The 17,630-nt window shown below is 37.5% G+C and overlaps 1 protein-coding gene and 1 long non-coding RNA gene across 5 annotated transcripts in view; one reads left to right on the top strand and one right to left on the bottom strand.

The window, feature by feature from the left end:
• The first annotated feature begins 881 nt into the window (after window positions 1-881).
• On the top strand, window positions 882-10,050 carry LOC108873379 (transcription factor 20). Of its 3 annotated transcripts, XR_001959461.2 has the most exons (7): window positions 882-1,276; window positions 3,046-5,029; window positions 5,739-5,832; window positions 6,488-6,537; window positions 7,196-7,264; window positions 7,868-7,981; window positions 8,095-10,050. XR_001959461.2 is itself a non-coding variant. In XM_018661543.2 (6 exons), exons 2-5 carry the CDS (start codon window positions 3,281-3,283, stop codon window positions 7,235-7,237), a joined length of 1,935 nt encoding a protein of 644 aa, XP_018517059.1. In that variant the 5' UTR covers window positions 882-1,276; window positions 3,046-3,280; the 3' UTR covers window positions 7,238-7,264; window positions 7,868-10,050. The 3 variants fall into 3 exon arrangements, 2 of the variants coding, with proteins under 2 accessions (XP_018517059.1, XP_018517060.1); XM_018661543.2 differs by having other exon boundaries at window positions 7,868-10,050; XM_018661544.2 differs by having other exon boundaries at window positions 882-1,316; window positions 7,868-10,050.
• Window positions 10,051-14,759: 4,709 nt separating this feature from the next.
• Window positions 14,760-17,630, bottom strand: part of LOC127143029 (uncharacterized) — a 6,347-nt gene continuing 3,476 nt past the window's right edge. The window contains exon 4 of one of the 2 annotated variants that reach the window (XR_007814183.1): window positions 14,760-14,854. This is a non-coding gene — a long non-coding RNA (uncharacterized LOC127143029). The remainder of the gene's footprint in view (window positions 14,855-17,630) is intronic. The other variant, XR_007814177.1, reaches the window with a different exon arrangement.

The following is a 17,630-nucleotide window of genomic DNA, read 5'->3' as shown; positions in this document are numbered from 1 at the left end:
CTGCAGAGTTGCCAGGTTGAAAGTTTGGGGCCTAATTTTATTTTATTTTTTTAATCATATCCGAGAAATAAAAACAGAAAAAAATCAGCAGCAGTTTTAAAAAATCTCGGCTGCTTCAGTCATGTTGTTTGACACCAACAGTGAAGTTTAAAAAAAAAAAAAAAATCAGGCTCTCTTGGACAGGATTCAGAGCTCTTCCTGGAGGAAGGAAACCGTCAAGGTGTCCTGAAAAACACAGGTAACATCCGAGGTAATGTTTCAAAATAAAAGCCCTAACACAGTTCAGTTAAAAGTTTTGAAATAAAATTAATCAGACATTCAGATTTTTATCGGATACCAGCACATTACTCACAGTACACCGTGTCAATAACGATAATTAAGGAGATGCACATGGATATACAGCAAAGACAAAGACAACAGAGCTGAATAAAAATAAAGATATGAACATTATGTAGAAGACTGGGTGAAAAAAGGAAAAAATAGTTCAAAAAATAGACATAAAGTGAGATAAAATACTAAAAATATAAATATATGACATGTAAACGCAAGTACAAACTACAATGATATAATGTTACTATTAGTAGTAGTAGTAGGAGTAAGAGTAGTGGAGTAGTAGTAGCATTAGGAGTAGCAGTAGTAATGGGAGCACTAGCAGTAGTAGTAGCAGTAGAAGTAGCAGCAGCAGCAGCAGTAGGAGTACTAGCAGTACTACTACTAGTAGTAGTAGCAGTAGTAGTAGCAGTAGAAGCAGTAGTAGAAATAGTAGAAGCAGCAGTAGTAGCAGTAGAAGCAGTAATAGAAGCAGGAGTACCAATAGAAGTATTAAAAGGCAGAGAATTCGAATTAACTGCCAAGAGAGGACGATGGTGTTTTATTTTGAAGGTACACCGTTCTCTTCCGGTGTCATCCATGTTGTTTCGGGGTGACTTGACTCTGGAGGAAGAAGGTGTCCATGATGACAACTTTAAAATACCAACAGTAGCCAGCGGGGTTGGAATCACCTGCGAGCTTTGGTCGAGTTAAGAGAAAATGTTTATCGGTCGTCGTCGCGTCGAATGTCGTGACCGTTTGGGGACAACTCAGCCGGACTAAAGGCGAGCTAACCGGGCTAGCATGAACTCGGGCCGTCGCTGCTTTTGTTTACATCCAGTCCTGATGATGATGGGCCCGGAGAGGTGTGTTAGCTAACCCCGCTACCAGAGCTGCTTCAGCGGAGGGGGGAAAGTGACATCCTAACGCCCGGGGGTCGACCATCCAAACTGCTGCCACCTGAGGGGTAAGCTCATCGGCGAGTTCAACTTTTAAACACGTTTACCGTAAGTTAAATCAACATTACAGCGTGTTATTGTTATTTTTTATTTCCTTTTACATCACTCATGGATGGATATCTGAGCGGGCCTACCTGTTTGAAGCAGAGCTAATCAATTATTTGATTGACAGGTAGTCAACCGCCATGATCAATCATAAGGTCTTTTTTCTTTAGCAAGAAATACCAGTGAATTATAAGAATTAGCAGCTCATGTGTGTTATTTTAAAGTAGACTATGTACATATATTTCAGATTTTTACACTGTTTTCCACACAAATAAGGCATTTAAACATGTTTTACATAAATAAATGGACCATAAATCAGGAAATATTTGGCATTTTTACTTAAAAAATCACTTAAATAATTGTTTAATTAAGAATATAATTCTCTGCCGGATTTCTAGTAATACTAGTAATATTGGATATCTGAGGCCAATACTTTGATTTTTGGTAATTTTGGGATGTTTGCAGGAGCAAACAGGGAGAGCAAAAATAGAAAAACGCATGAACAAGATATAAACAAGGCAATAGAAGAAAAATTATAAACAACATGAACAGTATAATCAGAACTATATGCACAGGAAATATACAGTAACAATATTCAATGTGTAGTATGATTTTAAATAATACGAACTAGCTTCCTTTGATTTCTTTTTTGTTGATAATTGATCATTAAACCTTTCAGTGATCTCAGATGGACAAACTGTTTCTAAATTACTTCAAACTAGGGCTGCAACTAAAGATTTTTTCCATTATTGATTAATTGTTTAGTCAATGAAACATAAATAAAAGTTTACAGTTTAATTCAATTAGAATCAACAAACAACTAACCAAAAGTAGATTATTTCCTTGTCAGTTGGGAAATGGAGTATTCAACGACTTGTTTTAACGAGGCGCTGGTGTTTTGAACCACCTGCAAAATGTTATTAAAAGAGATTTAAAAAAGACTACAAACAACATGGCTGCGCCTCTTTCAGTTTGAAGTTCTTACTTCTGTGTAGAGCTCAAAGGATCAATTGATTGGTTTGGTCGATCAGCAGAACGACACAGATAATATTCGATTTTGCTAATTTTTTTAAAAGCAAAAGTAGTGAAAAAATGTCAAATATTCTCCAGAATTCGGCTTTTCAAATCAAATTAATTCATGGTAAACTGAATATCTTTAGGTTCTGGACTTTTTGTTTGAACAAAAGGTCCAAAAACAAGACATGTTAGGACATCACCTTTGGTTCTGGGAGGCTGTGATGGGTATTTTTATTGAGGGCTGCAACTAACTTAATTATTTTCATAATCAATAAATCTGCCAGTTATCCACTCGATTAATCAATCAATAATTTAGTCTATAAAATGTAAGAGTCTTCAGTTCACTTGTTTTGTCTACAGTCCAAAACCTAAAGATATTCAATCTTATTATCACATATGTAAAGGAAAAGCAAATTCTTAAATTTAAGAGGCAGAAATCAAAATATTTGTCAATATTTGCTTTACAAATAACTGAAACAAGCAAAAGATTATCGAAAAAAGTTGCAGAAAAACTTTCTTGATCAACTAATCTGGTTTCAGCTTCTCGGATTAGAGGATTTGCAGCTTTTCATTGTCTAAATTCACTGTAAACTGAGTATCTTTAGGTGTTGGACCTTTTTCGCTGAACAACATAAGACATTTGACGAGTTCTTGAACTCTGGGAAATTAGAAGTAATGATCCGTCACATTAACGTTTAAGGTTTGTTTTTTGCAGTGATGGAAGTGTCCTCACAGGATCCACCTCTCATGGCTATGGACCTGTCGAAGACCTACAACCCCCTGACCCGGAGCCACACTGAAGCCATGGACCTGGCAAAGAAGCCAGGAGTGGTATCACCGTCGCCCGCCGAGCTGCAGCACAGGACATCGCCTCCCCGTACAGAACTAGAGCCTCGTCGTCGTACAACTCTATTTCCACGCAGCCAGGAGCACCCGTCCACTGCAGGGACATGGAGCAGGGCCCCGAGGGTTTGGGTAACTACATGAACTCGTCGCTGACTCCAGGCCTGGATCTGTACCACGATGGGGTTCATGGCAACCTGTGGCATCCAGGTTTCTATGGGCCTGACCAGAGTGGCGGCCCTGTTCCTGAAAGCAGCGGCGGTGAGGAGAGCGACAGCGGCTCAGACGTTATTTTCCTTGTCTCCTCGGCGAAGGAGCCGCTCTTGTGCAGCTCATTCATCCAGGACAGCGTGAGACACATCGTGGAGCCCCTGTCGCCGGCCGTGTCCTCGCTGGACGAAGGGCGAGGTTGCTATCACCTACCTCAGCCTCTGAGCTCGCCCAGTCCCGACAGCTCGTACTCGGAGGACTCCTCGGACAGCTCGGTTGACATTCCCGTTCATCACACCAGGCCCGTGGTCCTCTTGTCGGACCTCAGTGCCGTTTACGGCAACCCCGTCGAATCTCCTGTCGACGTCTCCAGCGATGACAGCGACGTCATTGAAGTTTCAGTCACAAATGAAAAGAAGAAAAGCCGAACCTTCCCTTACAAGAAAAATATTCCCTGTAAGAAGAGTCTCATGAGAGAAACGCCACCTCAGAGCGAAGGGGAAAAGGCTCCAGCTCGAGAAGTTAGACGAAGTACCAGAATCAGGAAGTCTGTGTCTGAAACACCTCAGTTCACCAGCAGCGTGTCACGGCACAGTTTGAGGAGGCAGGTCAAAAACGACGCGGTGGGTATCTACAACGAAAGCTGTGACTCTGACGACATGATGGAGTATGCGGTGAGGGTGTCGAGCCCAGAGGCGGATGAGTCCGTTTTGCAACCAAATGTGTCACAAAGAGTTAGCAGTAATAACTCGGAGGAGTCTGAGGTGGACATTCGGACAGAGAGGAAGTCGCAGCAGCAGCAGCCTCACTGCAAATCTTCGTACTCAAAAGGCGTCAAACGGAAGAAGCCGCTCGCCATTCATAAAAGTAAAAAGTTGAGACGAACCAAACAGAAACAGAAACACAGGGTTCCTCCACAGCAGCACCTAAAGGCTTCGTCCCACCGGAGTGTATCGACAAACCAAAAAACTGTCACGAGGCGGAAGAGGAAAAGGCGAACTCAGACTGGACCTTCTGCTCTGTTTTCCCCCAGGGAGCCGGAAATCAAGCTCAAATATGCAAACATTAGAGAGGAGAAGAAGGACAAGAAGTCGGACGGGTTTTGCCCCTTCGTTCACATGGAGCAGAGGATGTGCACTGTTGTCAACTATCAGGAAGAGGAGGCGACGGTGAGGAGGATCAGTAGAGGAGGAGGTGGGCAGCAGCAGCAGACAGGCACCAGGGCTCTGTCTGGATTCGTGCCCAACACCTCCTGTTTCCAGCTGGGTCGCCTTAGCTCAGAGAGCAGGTGTCAGGCCACGCTATCGTGCTGCCTCTGCGGCCAGACTGCCAATGTCATGGGCCTCGGGGACCTTCATGGCCCCTACTACCCCACTGGCCCGCCTGCGGACTGCCAGAACTGCAGGACTGAGCAGAAAGAGGAAGAAAACTCACATGGACTCGCTAATAGCCATTCAGTAAATTCCTCAGATGGTGGTTGCGATGGTCGTGACCCCTCTGGCGACAACAACTCCCTCCCAAAGGTGCCTCTTCATCTGGATGAGTGCTGGATCCACGAAGACTGCGGTATCTGGTCCGCTGGCGTCTTCCTAGTTCGAGGGAAGCTGTACGGGTTGGAGGAGGCGGCCCGGCTTGCACAGGAAACAGTGAGTGACTCAAAAACTCACATAAATGCACTTGAAAGTTCAGCCAAAGGTCACAAGAGGATCCAGTGGATTAGGGCTGCAACTAGCAAATATTTTCATTATAGCTTAATCTGAGAATTAGTTGTTTTTTTTGGTTAATCGTTAAATGTATGAATGCCAAAAATATTAAATAAAACTGGTAAAAAAATTGCAATTGCCTTTTCTCAAACTCCAGAGTAAGATCTAAACGTTTATTTCTAGAAAACATTTAAATACAGTTTAATTTTACCAAAGAAAAAAAAAATAGAAGAGAAACACAACAATAATTATTACCAACAAGGGACAAACACAGAACTATAGACATGACAACAGATTGAAAGATTAGCAAGCCGAAAAGGCCAGTGAATAAAAAATGTGTCTTAAATCCAGATTTAGAAACAGCTGGAGGGAGAACAGCCGGTGTAGTTTTACTTTAGCTTTAGTCGTAGAGAGATTTGTTGACAGATCTTAAAGACCTAGGAGCTGAGTGCCAGCGAAGATGGGGCCTGAGTAAAGTCAGTACATTGAATTCTAATGAAGGAAGATTTATTGCAGGATTGTTGGATTAGACCACATTTGTTTCAACAGGTGTACTTAATAAACTGGAAACTGAATGTATGTCAATATGAAAAAAGAGAATAGCTGCTGTGTTTGTCTTGTTTCTCACCTGTGTGCTTCTGTCTTTTCTCAGGTGTGTTCAACATGCCAACAAACAGGTGCAATAATGGGTTGTTTCCAGAAGGGCTGTCCCAGAAACTACCACTACAGATGTGCCATTCAGTCAGGTCAGAATTAATATAGAAATGAAATGGAGGCTGCTATAATACGACAGTCTGAGTACAAAACTTGGATATTCTCTGATGTGGTTCCTTAACAAAAAAAGGCTTAAATTGTGACTTAAATGTCAGAGAATTTCTGATTTTTTTAAATGTAAATTTACGACTTTAATCTCAGAGAATATTTCAGAATTTTTCTCATAAATTGCTGAGGTTTTTTTTTTTTCAGGTAAATGTACGACTTTAATCTTGTAAATTCTGAGCTTTTTCTCAGCAAATTTCTCGACTAAATGGCCGTAATACATTATTGTAGTTATTACCTAGCAGACAGACTTTCTGACAATATTTGCTGTGCCTGTACATATGTTCAAATGTTTTCTGTTGTCATTTTTTAATGTCGTGATTTCGTTGTTCTTAAAATCTCTGCCTGCCTGTGTTAACTGTAAAAATGTGTGTCAGGTCTTTCAGGGGTGAGATCCTGAGTCACTTGTGCTTTTCTTTATGTGTGTGGGAAGGCTGTCGTTCTCACTCAGCCTGAAATGACGAATCTTTGAGGGTTGTTTTTTTTCTATGAGTGTGTGTGTTTTCAGGCCAAATGAAGGCTGCCGTGAATTTAAAGTCTTAAAAGCTCATTCTTTGGCTTTGTGTGTTTGTTTTTTTTCAGGCTGTGTCCTCAATGAAGAGAACTTCTCGATGAGATGTACAGAGCACAAGGTGAATAGAAAAAGGCTTTTAAAAGTCTGTTGGTTCAGATGACTTTTATGAAAGTGTAAGGAGCAGCTCGGCCTCTGGGGGTCACTAGCGTAGCTTTTAGGCTGTTGTGCCATCCTACATAGAACCTGTGTGAGGGATTTAATAAATGAAGTGTTAGTGCACAGATTTGACGCTGGGAGTGAAAGACACAACATAGACGAAAATAAGATGTGTGAAGTCGAAGGTTCATCAAAATAACAAACAGTTGTGTGAGAGGAGCAGCAGCACATTTAAATGAATACTGATGTTTGTAGAAGAAATTATGATAAACAGTATTTTTAGGGTAGGATAAACATCAAATGAGAGAGACATAAAATGCACTATATGGTCAAAAGGATGGGAATTTCCAGTCCAATTTTGGTCTTGGTTGGATATTTTAAATTTTTAATACACTGGCCCATGCTGACAAACTCAAAATTATGAAATCTTATCTTGTAAATTATGAGATATTAAGTCATAACTATGGGAAACAGTCTTTTCTTTCGTTTGTGAACGCAATGTGCTTTTTACTGTAAGTTTAGTTTGATAGTAAACCAAAGACCTGATCTACTCTATACCAGTGAAAAAAATGATCTTGTTGCGTTTATCTCCAGCTGATGTGTTCGTTTGTATCCAACAGAACAAATCGTTCACGAGTACAACCAGACAACACAAGAGATGACGCAAAAGACGTGTGGGGGCACTGGAGGTATGTGATATTTATCATTTATTGTAGCGCTGCAACAATCGAATGAATTGATCATGAGCAATTGTTTTGATAACTTTTGGAGGATCAAAACAAAAACACTCCACATGAAAAACACCTCAGTAACCATTGTTAGCAATATCAGTTGATAACTTTTGCTCAAACAAACAGCATAGTAACATGTCCACAGATAAAACTGAACAGTACTATGTGTATGACTGACTTAATGTGAAACTAATAAGACAGAACAGCTTTAAACCGTAAAATTAGAAATCCGTCTTCAGGGGGTGTTCCAGCTGAAACTTCCAACTAGGAAGTCAGAAACTCCGACTTCCGAGTACAACTGGAATGCACCATTATCTCTGCTGCCGACAACAACCCCTCCAAATCCATGTTCGTACCTTTTACACAACATTCCTGCTATGAACAGTTGGGAACCACTGCTCTACCTCTTTTTCTGACATTTTCTAAACCAAAAAAACAATTAACTAAGAAGACAGTGTAGTTGCAGCTCTACTTCCTGTATCACAGTAAAATCAGCTTATGTCCAGAGAAACATTCGTCCGTCTTTAACGTCGTTTTTTGTGTTGTTTTTTTTTCTTCCAGAACGATCCACAGATCTCCTCAGGGCGCGACGTGAGCTGCCTGACTTCCATCACCTCTGCTGTTTTATAACACTAATTAAATGCGTGAGCTCAAGCAGAAGTAAAAAACCTTCTGGTAAGATTTCACTCGTCACGACAGACCAGATCAAAAACCAGGGGGGCCACTGTAGGATTTTCTTACGAGACTTTGTCTTTTTTGTTTTTTGTTCCATTTCTGTTCTTTTGTAGGTCTTTAACACCAATTGGACTGAGCCAAGATCGGGTGTGTGTGTTTGTATGAGTGTGTATTTATTCCTCTTCTTGAAGATTCACACTTGGACTAGCCATGTCACAAATACAGTTTATTATTATTTGAACATAACTATATTAGAGTTTAAATGAGCTTTATTAATTTGTTGTATAGAGTAGAATATCTTTATATAAGGCCACTTCCTTTCCTTTGTACTGTTTTTGTACTACTTTTCTATTACTGTTAATGCTTCACTCATCACATAACCATAATTTATTTTTACTGAGATGCATGCAGAGTTGATGTTTGCTACAAAGCACTTTACAGTATAATTTTCAGCTGTTTATTTATATTTGTAGACTTTGTTCTTCCCTTTCTACTACGATTATTTAAGTTTAATATAAAGCTGCACTAAGGAAGATTTATATATGAAAAATACTGAATTTCTGCCTAAATCACAAACAGAGAATATCCCATCTGACGCTAGTCAAGACCGCAAACTGTACATTCAACATATTCGAGCAGATTTATTCCCTGGTGTTAGATGGTTTTAGATGCTTCTCTGCTTTAACAAGATGTGGAAACTTAAAACTGACGGACAGAACAAACTGTCTCATAAACAGCAGCGAGAGAGCGATTCCTCTCTTCTGTCAAGTTAAAAGGTCAGTTCAACCAAATCACAAAAAGAAACACTACTTTTGCAGAGCTGAGACAATGAGTTTATTAACCAAAAAAGCTATTTTAATGATCGATTATTTATTGCTTTCTAGCAAAAATGCCCAACAGAACTGATTTCAGCTTCTCAAATATGAGGACTTCCTCCTTTTTTCTGTTTTATAATCTTTTAAATTTAATATTTTTTTCATTTTGGACTATTTGTTGAACAAAACAAACTATTTAAATATGTAACTTTGGGGTCTGGAGAAGTTTTGATGGGCATTTACCACTGTTTACAGATATTTTATTGAGAAAACAATCCACATATTAATTCATAATGGAAGTAATTCTTAGCTACAGCCTTGTTGGTTTTATTTGCAGAGGTTTTGAGATGTCCTCCTCCCCTTCAGACACAATTTCATGCTTTAAGGCTCCCATAATTTGGGATATGTAATAGTAAGAAAGTATAATGTTGCTATGGTTACAGTGACTTTATGCTATGGGCTACAACTTTAGCTTCATTTTTATCCTTTATTGGTTTACATTTTGATAAATTAGCCCCATTATAAATATGCAGAATTAGCTATTAGCATTTCCTCTTTGCAACGAACCCATGACTTTGCCGACAACTGTCACTTCATTATTTTGGTAACAAAGAAAACGTAAAAATGTCATGATTCTCAGGCAAGTTCTGTAGTTAAAGTTGTTTCTTTTTTCTATGATTTCAACGCTGATTTATGGACTTATGGATTTATTTGCGTGAACTCTCAGTCCCTGAAAAGTGTGATTTATTTTTTTATTATTTTTTTTTTTTAACACAAACTGCAGCACTTGGTCGCTAAGCGCCTTCTGCAGCCCAAGAGTGGTAATTACCTCTACTGGGCTTTGAGTCTGAGCAGTTAAATGGTTTTCATTTCAAGAACAGGCATTTAATTAACTTTAATATTATTCTCAACAAGTCTGTCAGTGATCCTCAGCAAATATGACTAAAAATAATTACATAACCTGATAGAGAAAGTTGTGTTTTTGTGATTTGCATGAATTGGCCCTTTAATATATCTGTTACCTCTGTGGAGCTGCAGTCGCTTAGTGTAGCTTTAACTCTCCATCTCTGTATCTCTTTGTATTTCAGTTCTCATGAATCATTTACTGGACTGACATGAGAGATGACAAACAGGCACTAACTGTTTTAAAAAGAAAGATTTTAAGTCAATTGTTTATTTTCATGCCTGCACTTTCTATTATTTGAGGAATAAAAAAGTATAATTGTTATTTAATAAAAATCAATAAAACGTGAACCGTCTTTCTCTTTAAGTAGATTTAGAAATGCTCTCAAAAAGCCTCATGACTGTTGTTTGTGCACAGATTGTCGTCCATGATCGTTAACTGCTCCTACACAGGAACACAATGTTGTTGTTGTTGTTTTTCACTGCGAGGAAGATGGTGTGTCTGGGTTTTTGGCAAAGCACCAAACATCTGAAGGGGGTTTTATTCTCAAACTTTAAAAACCATTCTGTTCTTTAAGAGGTGGGAATATCTGCCAGGTTGGTGTGATAACAAAATGTGTTTTCCAGTGGAAGAAACATCTGACAAAACTGCTGTTTTCACTTTTAATGTAAAGGTTTAAAGAGCGAGATTCCTCTTCACTGATACAGCATGTTTGTTTTACTGGTTTCCACATTAACCTTGCAGTCTTACCTGCCTCTTATCACTGTTAAATATGGAGATATTATGCATTTTTGCTTCAAGGTTACAGAAGCTGCTCTGTAAGATTACTGTTTTTGTCAATGGAGTTTGGTAGTGATACATATATAGAAACACCTAAAGTTCAGTAATTTGTTTCACCATTACAAAAATTGTGCAAAAAAGACATCTCGTTCATGGAGGCTTAGTTGCCACACTATTGCTTGTCTCAGTTGCCAGGAAACCAAGACCAGCCTCCAGGAGGTTCCTGCCAAGACATCGATCTCATCGATTATCACTAATAAATTAATTGTTCCACTTCCTCTTATATAATCCTTCAAAACGTTTGAAGACAGTTATTCACATCATATTTTTACAATAACCTGGAAACAGCATGAAACCATAAATATTGACACTAAAGCCTGGCACACACTAAAAGATTTTAAAAATCTTAACCAATTTAGAAAATGTGACACGTGTCACACACATGACGACAAATAATGACAGATTTCACAGTTTAGTTCTTATAGTGTGTGATGTGACTCAGCCACACCACACACTAACAGATTCACCAACAACAGTCTGGACAAATCTTGCGCGGTCAAACGCAACTTTAGAGTAAACAAACATGGCTGACAATGATGTCTTGTGTTTGTTGTGCTTCTGTCTTCAGTCAGCTACTTTCTGATTGGCTATCGTTCCATTCCATGACACAATCCACAGAGTGCGTGCTCGGCTTTCCACAGTGCCCCCCCCCCCACACACAACAATATCTCTGATCATAGATCGATCGTCTTCGGAGCAGACCAGGGACGGTAAAATCACTCTGAACATACCTCATATTACAGGAAAATCTGACAAGATAATCTTAGGAACCATCAAATAATCGGATCTTTGCTGACTTTGATCGGGAGGAGGAATTCGGATTATCTTTTAGTGTGTCCCCCGCTTTAGGGAGTGTTTAAAAAGTATGATAGCTCAAAGTTACTGATGTGTTGACTGACCGTGTGTCCAATCTGTGGCTGGATCTGATGGTTAAAAGTCAAATTAATCCTGGTTGTTTTTTAATCAAACAGCTGAACATGTGGGCTGTGAGCTGCTGCTGCTGCATCACTGATGTTTAACTGTTAATATCCAAGTATTTTCAGTCAACACAGTTTTTCACACTTTGAGTCACAACCTCACTGCGATGGAAGTAGCCTCAGTCCAGCAACACTTTTTAGCGACGATGAAATCTATCTCTGGAAACTTTTCACAGCTCATCTCTGTCGTCACATCGTTATCAGGCTGACACGTGACACATGACTTGCGGTGGCGGCACGAGGAGGAAGGTGTTTCTCACCTCTCTGCTGTCACCTGGCTGAACTCAGAATAGACTCTCACCTGCTGAAATAACCTGGAGAGGGTGTTAGCACATTTTTCCTGTTACCACAGAACACTGTTAGGTTGTTAATTAAAAGGAGGAAGAGTTTGTATTTGAAGGAAATGGAATCAACATTTCCTCTGATCGTCTGTCTCTCTCAGTGATCAAAGAGTCGATAAAAACTGAGATCAGATGGTTATTTAATATTCTTGTAATTTGCTGATTCACTTTGGGAGCATTTCCAAACAAGACTCTGAGACTACAGCCAAGCTAACAACTCAGTGTTTTGAGCTGAATGCTAACATGCTTAAATCACACCACCTATATGGCCCTTTACTTCGCTTTCTGACTTTATACCATACCTTTTTTATACCTTTTTTCACATTAGGGTCATTCATGTTTTCATGATGTCTATTCAAAGGCCTGAAGGTCTGAAGACAGGATTTAAAGAGAGAAAATCAAATAGTCAGAGGCAAACTATTCTGAAATGAAGAGAATTGATTGGTAAACATTTATCTTGTTGATAAAGCCTCTGTTTTTTCTCCTTTACTGCCTTTCTTATTGTCCTCCTCCTCTGCCTGCTTCACCTCCACCATCCCTCGCTCAGGCTGCAGGCTTATCTGACTGACAGGATCACGATCCTCCTCTCTGTCTCTGCAGCACAGCTCTGCTGCTGCTACTGCTGCTGTTTGCAGGTGGTTCAGCACAAATTGTTGCTAACACGAAAGTGACATGAGTCAAACATGCAAATATAATAACTCGTAGCTTTTCTGCTCCGAGCTGTGCCTTGTTCCGTAATATAAAAAACAAATAAAATAAAAAAATTAATAATAATAATAATAAAGTACAAAAAGAACAGGCAGAGAGTGGAGAACATTTAGTCCATGGTGCTGCTGTGTATCATGTTTGTAAGCTCACACAGATTTAGTGCCGGTCTGCAGCCCTGTTATTACAGATCTCAGTCTGTTGTTGAAGCTCAAAGTGATGCATCTTATGGGTATTTTAACCCTTAAACACTCCTCTAACACTCCTTAAATTAACTTTATGTGTTAATGATGAAGACAACATACATATTTTGTTCTTTTTCACATGCAATGCTGTGGTGAAGTTCTGAACATTGGCGCCTAAATACCAAGGAATATTTATTGTTTTTCACAGGTTCAAGGTAAAGCATGTCACAACATACCATTATAAATGATGCCTCCAGCCTATATATAATTTTCTGTTTGGTGTCATCATATATTATATAATTTTTATATTTAAAAAAATTGCAGTATCTGTTAAAATATCTCAATCTCAATATGGTCACTCTCGTCTTCATGATTGTTGAAAAGCTAAACACAAGAGTTGGTCTATAGACAGGATTCAAAGGTGTCAGTAAAGGGAGAAAATTAAATAGTCAGAGGCAAACTATTACACTATTTAGATGTAACAATGGAAAATGCTTTTTTAACTGGAGAGCACTGATTGTGCTTCAGACTCCAAGTTACATCGCCACCTAATGACCTGGCATACATACTACTGCATTTTTAATCATTTGTGCACAAAGATTGTTTTCACAATGTTGTGTAAACTGTTAAAGTGCAAAGGGAAAACAATTTTTTAGCAAAATTGTTGTCATGTAAACAGGTTGAGTGTTGAGTGACCCTATTTTCTGGTGCATTTGTGACACAACAGAGAAAAAAAAACAGAAAGGCAAACTCACAAATTCATGTATGCGTGTGCAACAATCAGCAGGGTTTACCAGCATTTAATAACCTGCATATCTGGAGTATACTTGAGGCCGTAGTCCTTCAAATTATCTACGAAATGAAGCACTTGTCAGCTCTAAATTTAAAAAATATTCTTACTTTTTCACTAAGTTTAATTTAAAAAAAAAACAAGTGGACCTCACCCTTTCCATCCTCATGTCTTGTATTTTTTACCCATCGCAGAGTTCTTTGATAAAAACTGATCCAAACGCTTGGCTCTGCTTCTTTGCTGGTGGTGAGTATGTAAACATGGTGGTGGGAGAAACACTGGGATCAGTGAGTGCAGCGCTCAGCTGTAATTGCTATGCTGAACATGCAGGGTTGCTTGATAATTTGCTCTCCAGCTCAGCTGGCTGTTTTTTTTTTTTCCCTCCCTTCTCTTTATCCAGAGTTTGTTTTGTTGGACTGACATTGTGAAGATTCATTCCTCCCTTCCCTGTCTTATCAGCTCTGTGATGTGCAGTCAGTTCCGATTTTTCTTCTGCTGAGCTGATCTTGATGTATGGATATTTTTTGGATGTAGATTCAGTCCTACCTGTGTGGTGGGAGTGTTATGTAATTTAGCTTCCAGCCAGGTTTTGGAGGCAGACGCTGCTCATTACAGTCGAGAAGCCAGAAACATGCCTCAGTGGTTTTACAGCTTCATGGGGTGTTGTGAGTTTACTGGGGCATAATTATGTGACCGACATACAGCAAAGCTTGATTTAATGCATCAAACAATCAGGGTTTACATCTGGTTTTATTGTGTTTTGGCTTTAAATTTGCAGTTTGATTAAGTGAAATGAGAAGCTGGCATCAAGTCTTTCCAGCTCACAGTCGTCCTTATTTCATTTTTAATGAACAGAGAGAAAGGTTTGAGGAAGGCAATGTCCTGGTGGAATAAATACACACAACATTACCTCTTGTAGTGTTTCATCTACGAGTCAAATAACACATCACATTAAACAAAACACAAGAAGGGACTCTAGTAACACAACACATGATGCTAACGCTATTTTCCAGAATGAGAGATGTTGTTTTTTCCCAAAGTAGTTCAGTATTTTGGACTAGTCTTGCAAGGTGCATGATAATTATCATATTTCATATGATACTATACTGTGTCATTTTTTACTGTTTTTGATGCCTTACTATACTATGACATTTTTTCATGGTTTTTAATGTAATACTATATTATGACATTTTTTGACACCTTACTATACCATGGCATTTTTTTTTTTACCATTTTTGATGCCTTACTATACTATGACATTTTTTGACCGTTTTTGACACCTTACTATACTATGACATTTTTTGACCATTTTTGACCTCATACTATACTATGACATTTTTTCATGGATTTGATGCCATACTATATTATGATATTTTTTGATAGTTTTTCACACCTTACTATTTTATGACATTTTTGACTGTTTTTGACCCCTTACTATACTATGACATTTTTTGACTGTTTTTGATGCCTTACTGTACTATGACATTTTTTCATGTTTTTTAATGTAATACTATATTATGACATTTTTTCATGGTTTTTGATGCCATACTATACTATGACATTTTTTGAACGTTTTTGACAACATTCTATACTATGACATTTATCGGGCGCTTTCGATGCCATACTATACTGTGTCATCTTTTGACTGTTTTTGATGCCTTACTATACTATGACATTTTTTCATGGTTTTTAATGTAATACTATATTATGACATTTTTTCATGGATTTGGTGCCATACTATATTATGATATTTTTTGATAGTTTTTCACACCTTACTATTTTATGACATTTTTGACTGTTTTTGACCCCTTACTATACTATGACATTTTTTTAAACCATTTTTTATGCCATTTTTTTCATGGTTTTTGATGCCATACTATACTATGACATTTTTTGACTGTTTTTGATGCCTTACTGTACTATGACATTTTTTCATGTTTTTTAATGTAATACTATATTATGACATTTTTTCATGGTTTTTGATGCCATACTATACTATGACATTTTTTGAACGTTTTTGATGCCATACTATACTGTGTCATTTTTTAACCATTTTTGACAACATTCTATACTATGACATTTATCGGGCGCTTTCGATGCCATACTATACTGTGTCATCTTTTGACTGTTTTTGACCCCTTACTATACTATGACATTTTTTGGCGCCATACAAAACTATTACATTTTTTCATGGTTTTTGACGCCATACTATACTATGACATTTTTTCACCATTTTTCATGCCTTACTATACTATGACATTTTTTGGTGTTTTTTTACTCCTTACTATACTATGACATTTTTTCATGGTTTTTGACCCCTTACTATACTATTTACTATACATTTTTTGACCATTTTTCATGCCTTACTTTACTATGACATTTTTTGGTGTTTTTGACTCCTTACTATACTATGACATTTTCTGACCGTTTTTCATGCCTTACTTTACTATGACATTTTTTGGTGGTTTTTGACTCCTTACTATACTATGACATTTTTTGATGGTTTTTGACTCCTTACTATACTATGACATTTTTTGACTGTTTTTCATGCCTTACTTTACTATGACATTTTTTGGTGGTTTTTGACTCCTTACTATACTATGACATTTTCTGACCGTTTTTCATGCCTTCCTATACTATGACATTTTTTGACTGTTTTTCATGCCTTACTTTACTATGACATTTTTTGGTGGTTTTTGACTCCTTACTATACTATGACATTTTTTGACCATTTTTCATGCCTTACTATACTATGAAATTTTTTGATGGTTTTTCATGCCTTACTATACTATGACATTTTTTGATGGTTTTTGACTCCTTACTATACTATGACATTTTTTGACCATTTTTGACCCCACAATATTCTATGACATTTTCTGACCATTTTTCATGCCTTACTATACTATGACATTTTTTGACTGTTTTTGACTCCTTACTATACTATGACATTTTTTGACCATTTTTCATGCCTTACTTTACTATGACATTTTTTGGTGGTTTTTGACTCCTTACTATACTATGACATTTTTTGACTGTTTTTGACTCCTTACTATACTATGACATTTTTTGACTGTTTTTCATGCCTTACTTTACTATGACATTTTTTGACTGTTTTTGAGGCCTTACTATACTATGACATTTTTTGACTGTTTTTGAGGCCTTATTTTACTATGACATTTTTGGTGGTTTTTGACACCTTACTATACTATGAAATTTTTTGATGGTTTTTGACACCTTACTATACTATGACGTTTTTTGACTGTTTTTGACCCCTTACTATACTATGAAATTTTTTGACCATTTTTCATGCCTTACTATACTATGAAATTTTTTGACTGTTTTTCATGCCTTGCTTTACTATGACATTTTTTGACTGTTTTTGAGGCCTTACTATACTATGACATTTTTTGGTGGTTTTTGACTCCTTACTATACTATGACATTTTCTGACCATTTTTCATGCCTTACTTTACTATGACATTTTTTGGTGGTTTTTGACTCCTTACTATACTATGACATTTTTTGACCATTTTTCATGCCTTACTTTACTATGACATTTTTGGTGGTTTTTGACTCCTTACTATACTATGACATTTTCTGACCATTTTTCATGCCTTACTATACTATGAAATTTTTTGACCGTTTTTCATGCCTTACTTTATATGACATTTTTTGGTGGTTTTTGACTCCTTACTATACTATGACATTTTTTGACTGTTTTTGACTCTTTACTATACTATGACATTTTTTTTTACCATTTTTCATGCCTTACTTTACTATGACATTTTTTGGTGGTTTTTGACTCCTTACTATACTATGACATTTTTTGACCATTTTTCATGCCTTACTTTACTATGACATTTTTTGGTGGTTTTTGACTCCTTACTATACTATGACATTTTTTGATGGTTTTTGACTCCTTACTTTACTATGACATTTTTTGACCGTTTTTCATGCCTTACTTTACTATGACATTTTTGACTGTTTTTGACCCCTTACTATACTATGACATTTTTTGACATTTTTGACAAACATTTCTATATATACTATTGACATTTAATTTTCACAACATTCATGGTTTTTGATGCAATAC

Source organism: Lates calcarifer, linkage group LG11 (assembly GCF_001640805.2).
Source record: "Lates calcarifer isolate ASB-BC8 linkage group LG11, TLL_Latcal_v3, whole genome shotgun sequence".
In the NCBI taxonomy this organism is placed as follows: Eukaryota; Metazoa; Chordata; class Actinopteri; family Centropomidae; genus Lates; species Lates calcarifer.
Note: the sequence above shows the minus strand (reverse complement) of the source record. Positions and strands in the feature narration are given on the sequence as shown.

What these genes read in the sequence shown, in the direction of transcription:
- LOC108873379 (XM_018661543.2), top strand. Translation starts at nt 3,281, where the DNA reads ATGGAGCAGGGCCCCGAGGGTTTGGGTAACTACATGAACTCGTCGCTG. An exon ending in CAGATGTGCCATTCAGTCAG is followed by an intron (nt 5,833 to 6,487) that starts GTCAGAATTAAT and finishes GTTTTTTTTCAG; the next exon opens with GCTGTGTCCTCAATGAAGAG. An exon ending in TGAGATGTACAGAGCACAAG is followed by an intron (nt 6,538 to 7,195) that starts GTGAATAGAAAA and finishes TGTATCCAACAG; the next exon opens with AACAAATCGTTCACGAGTAC.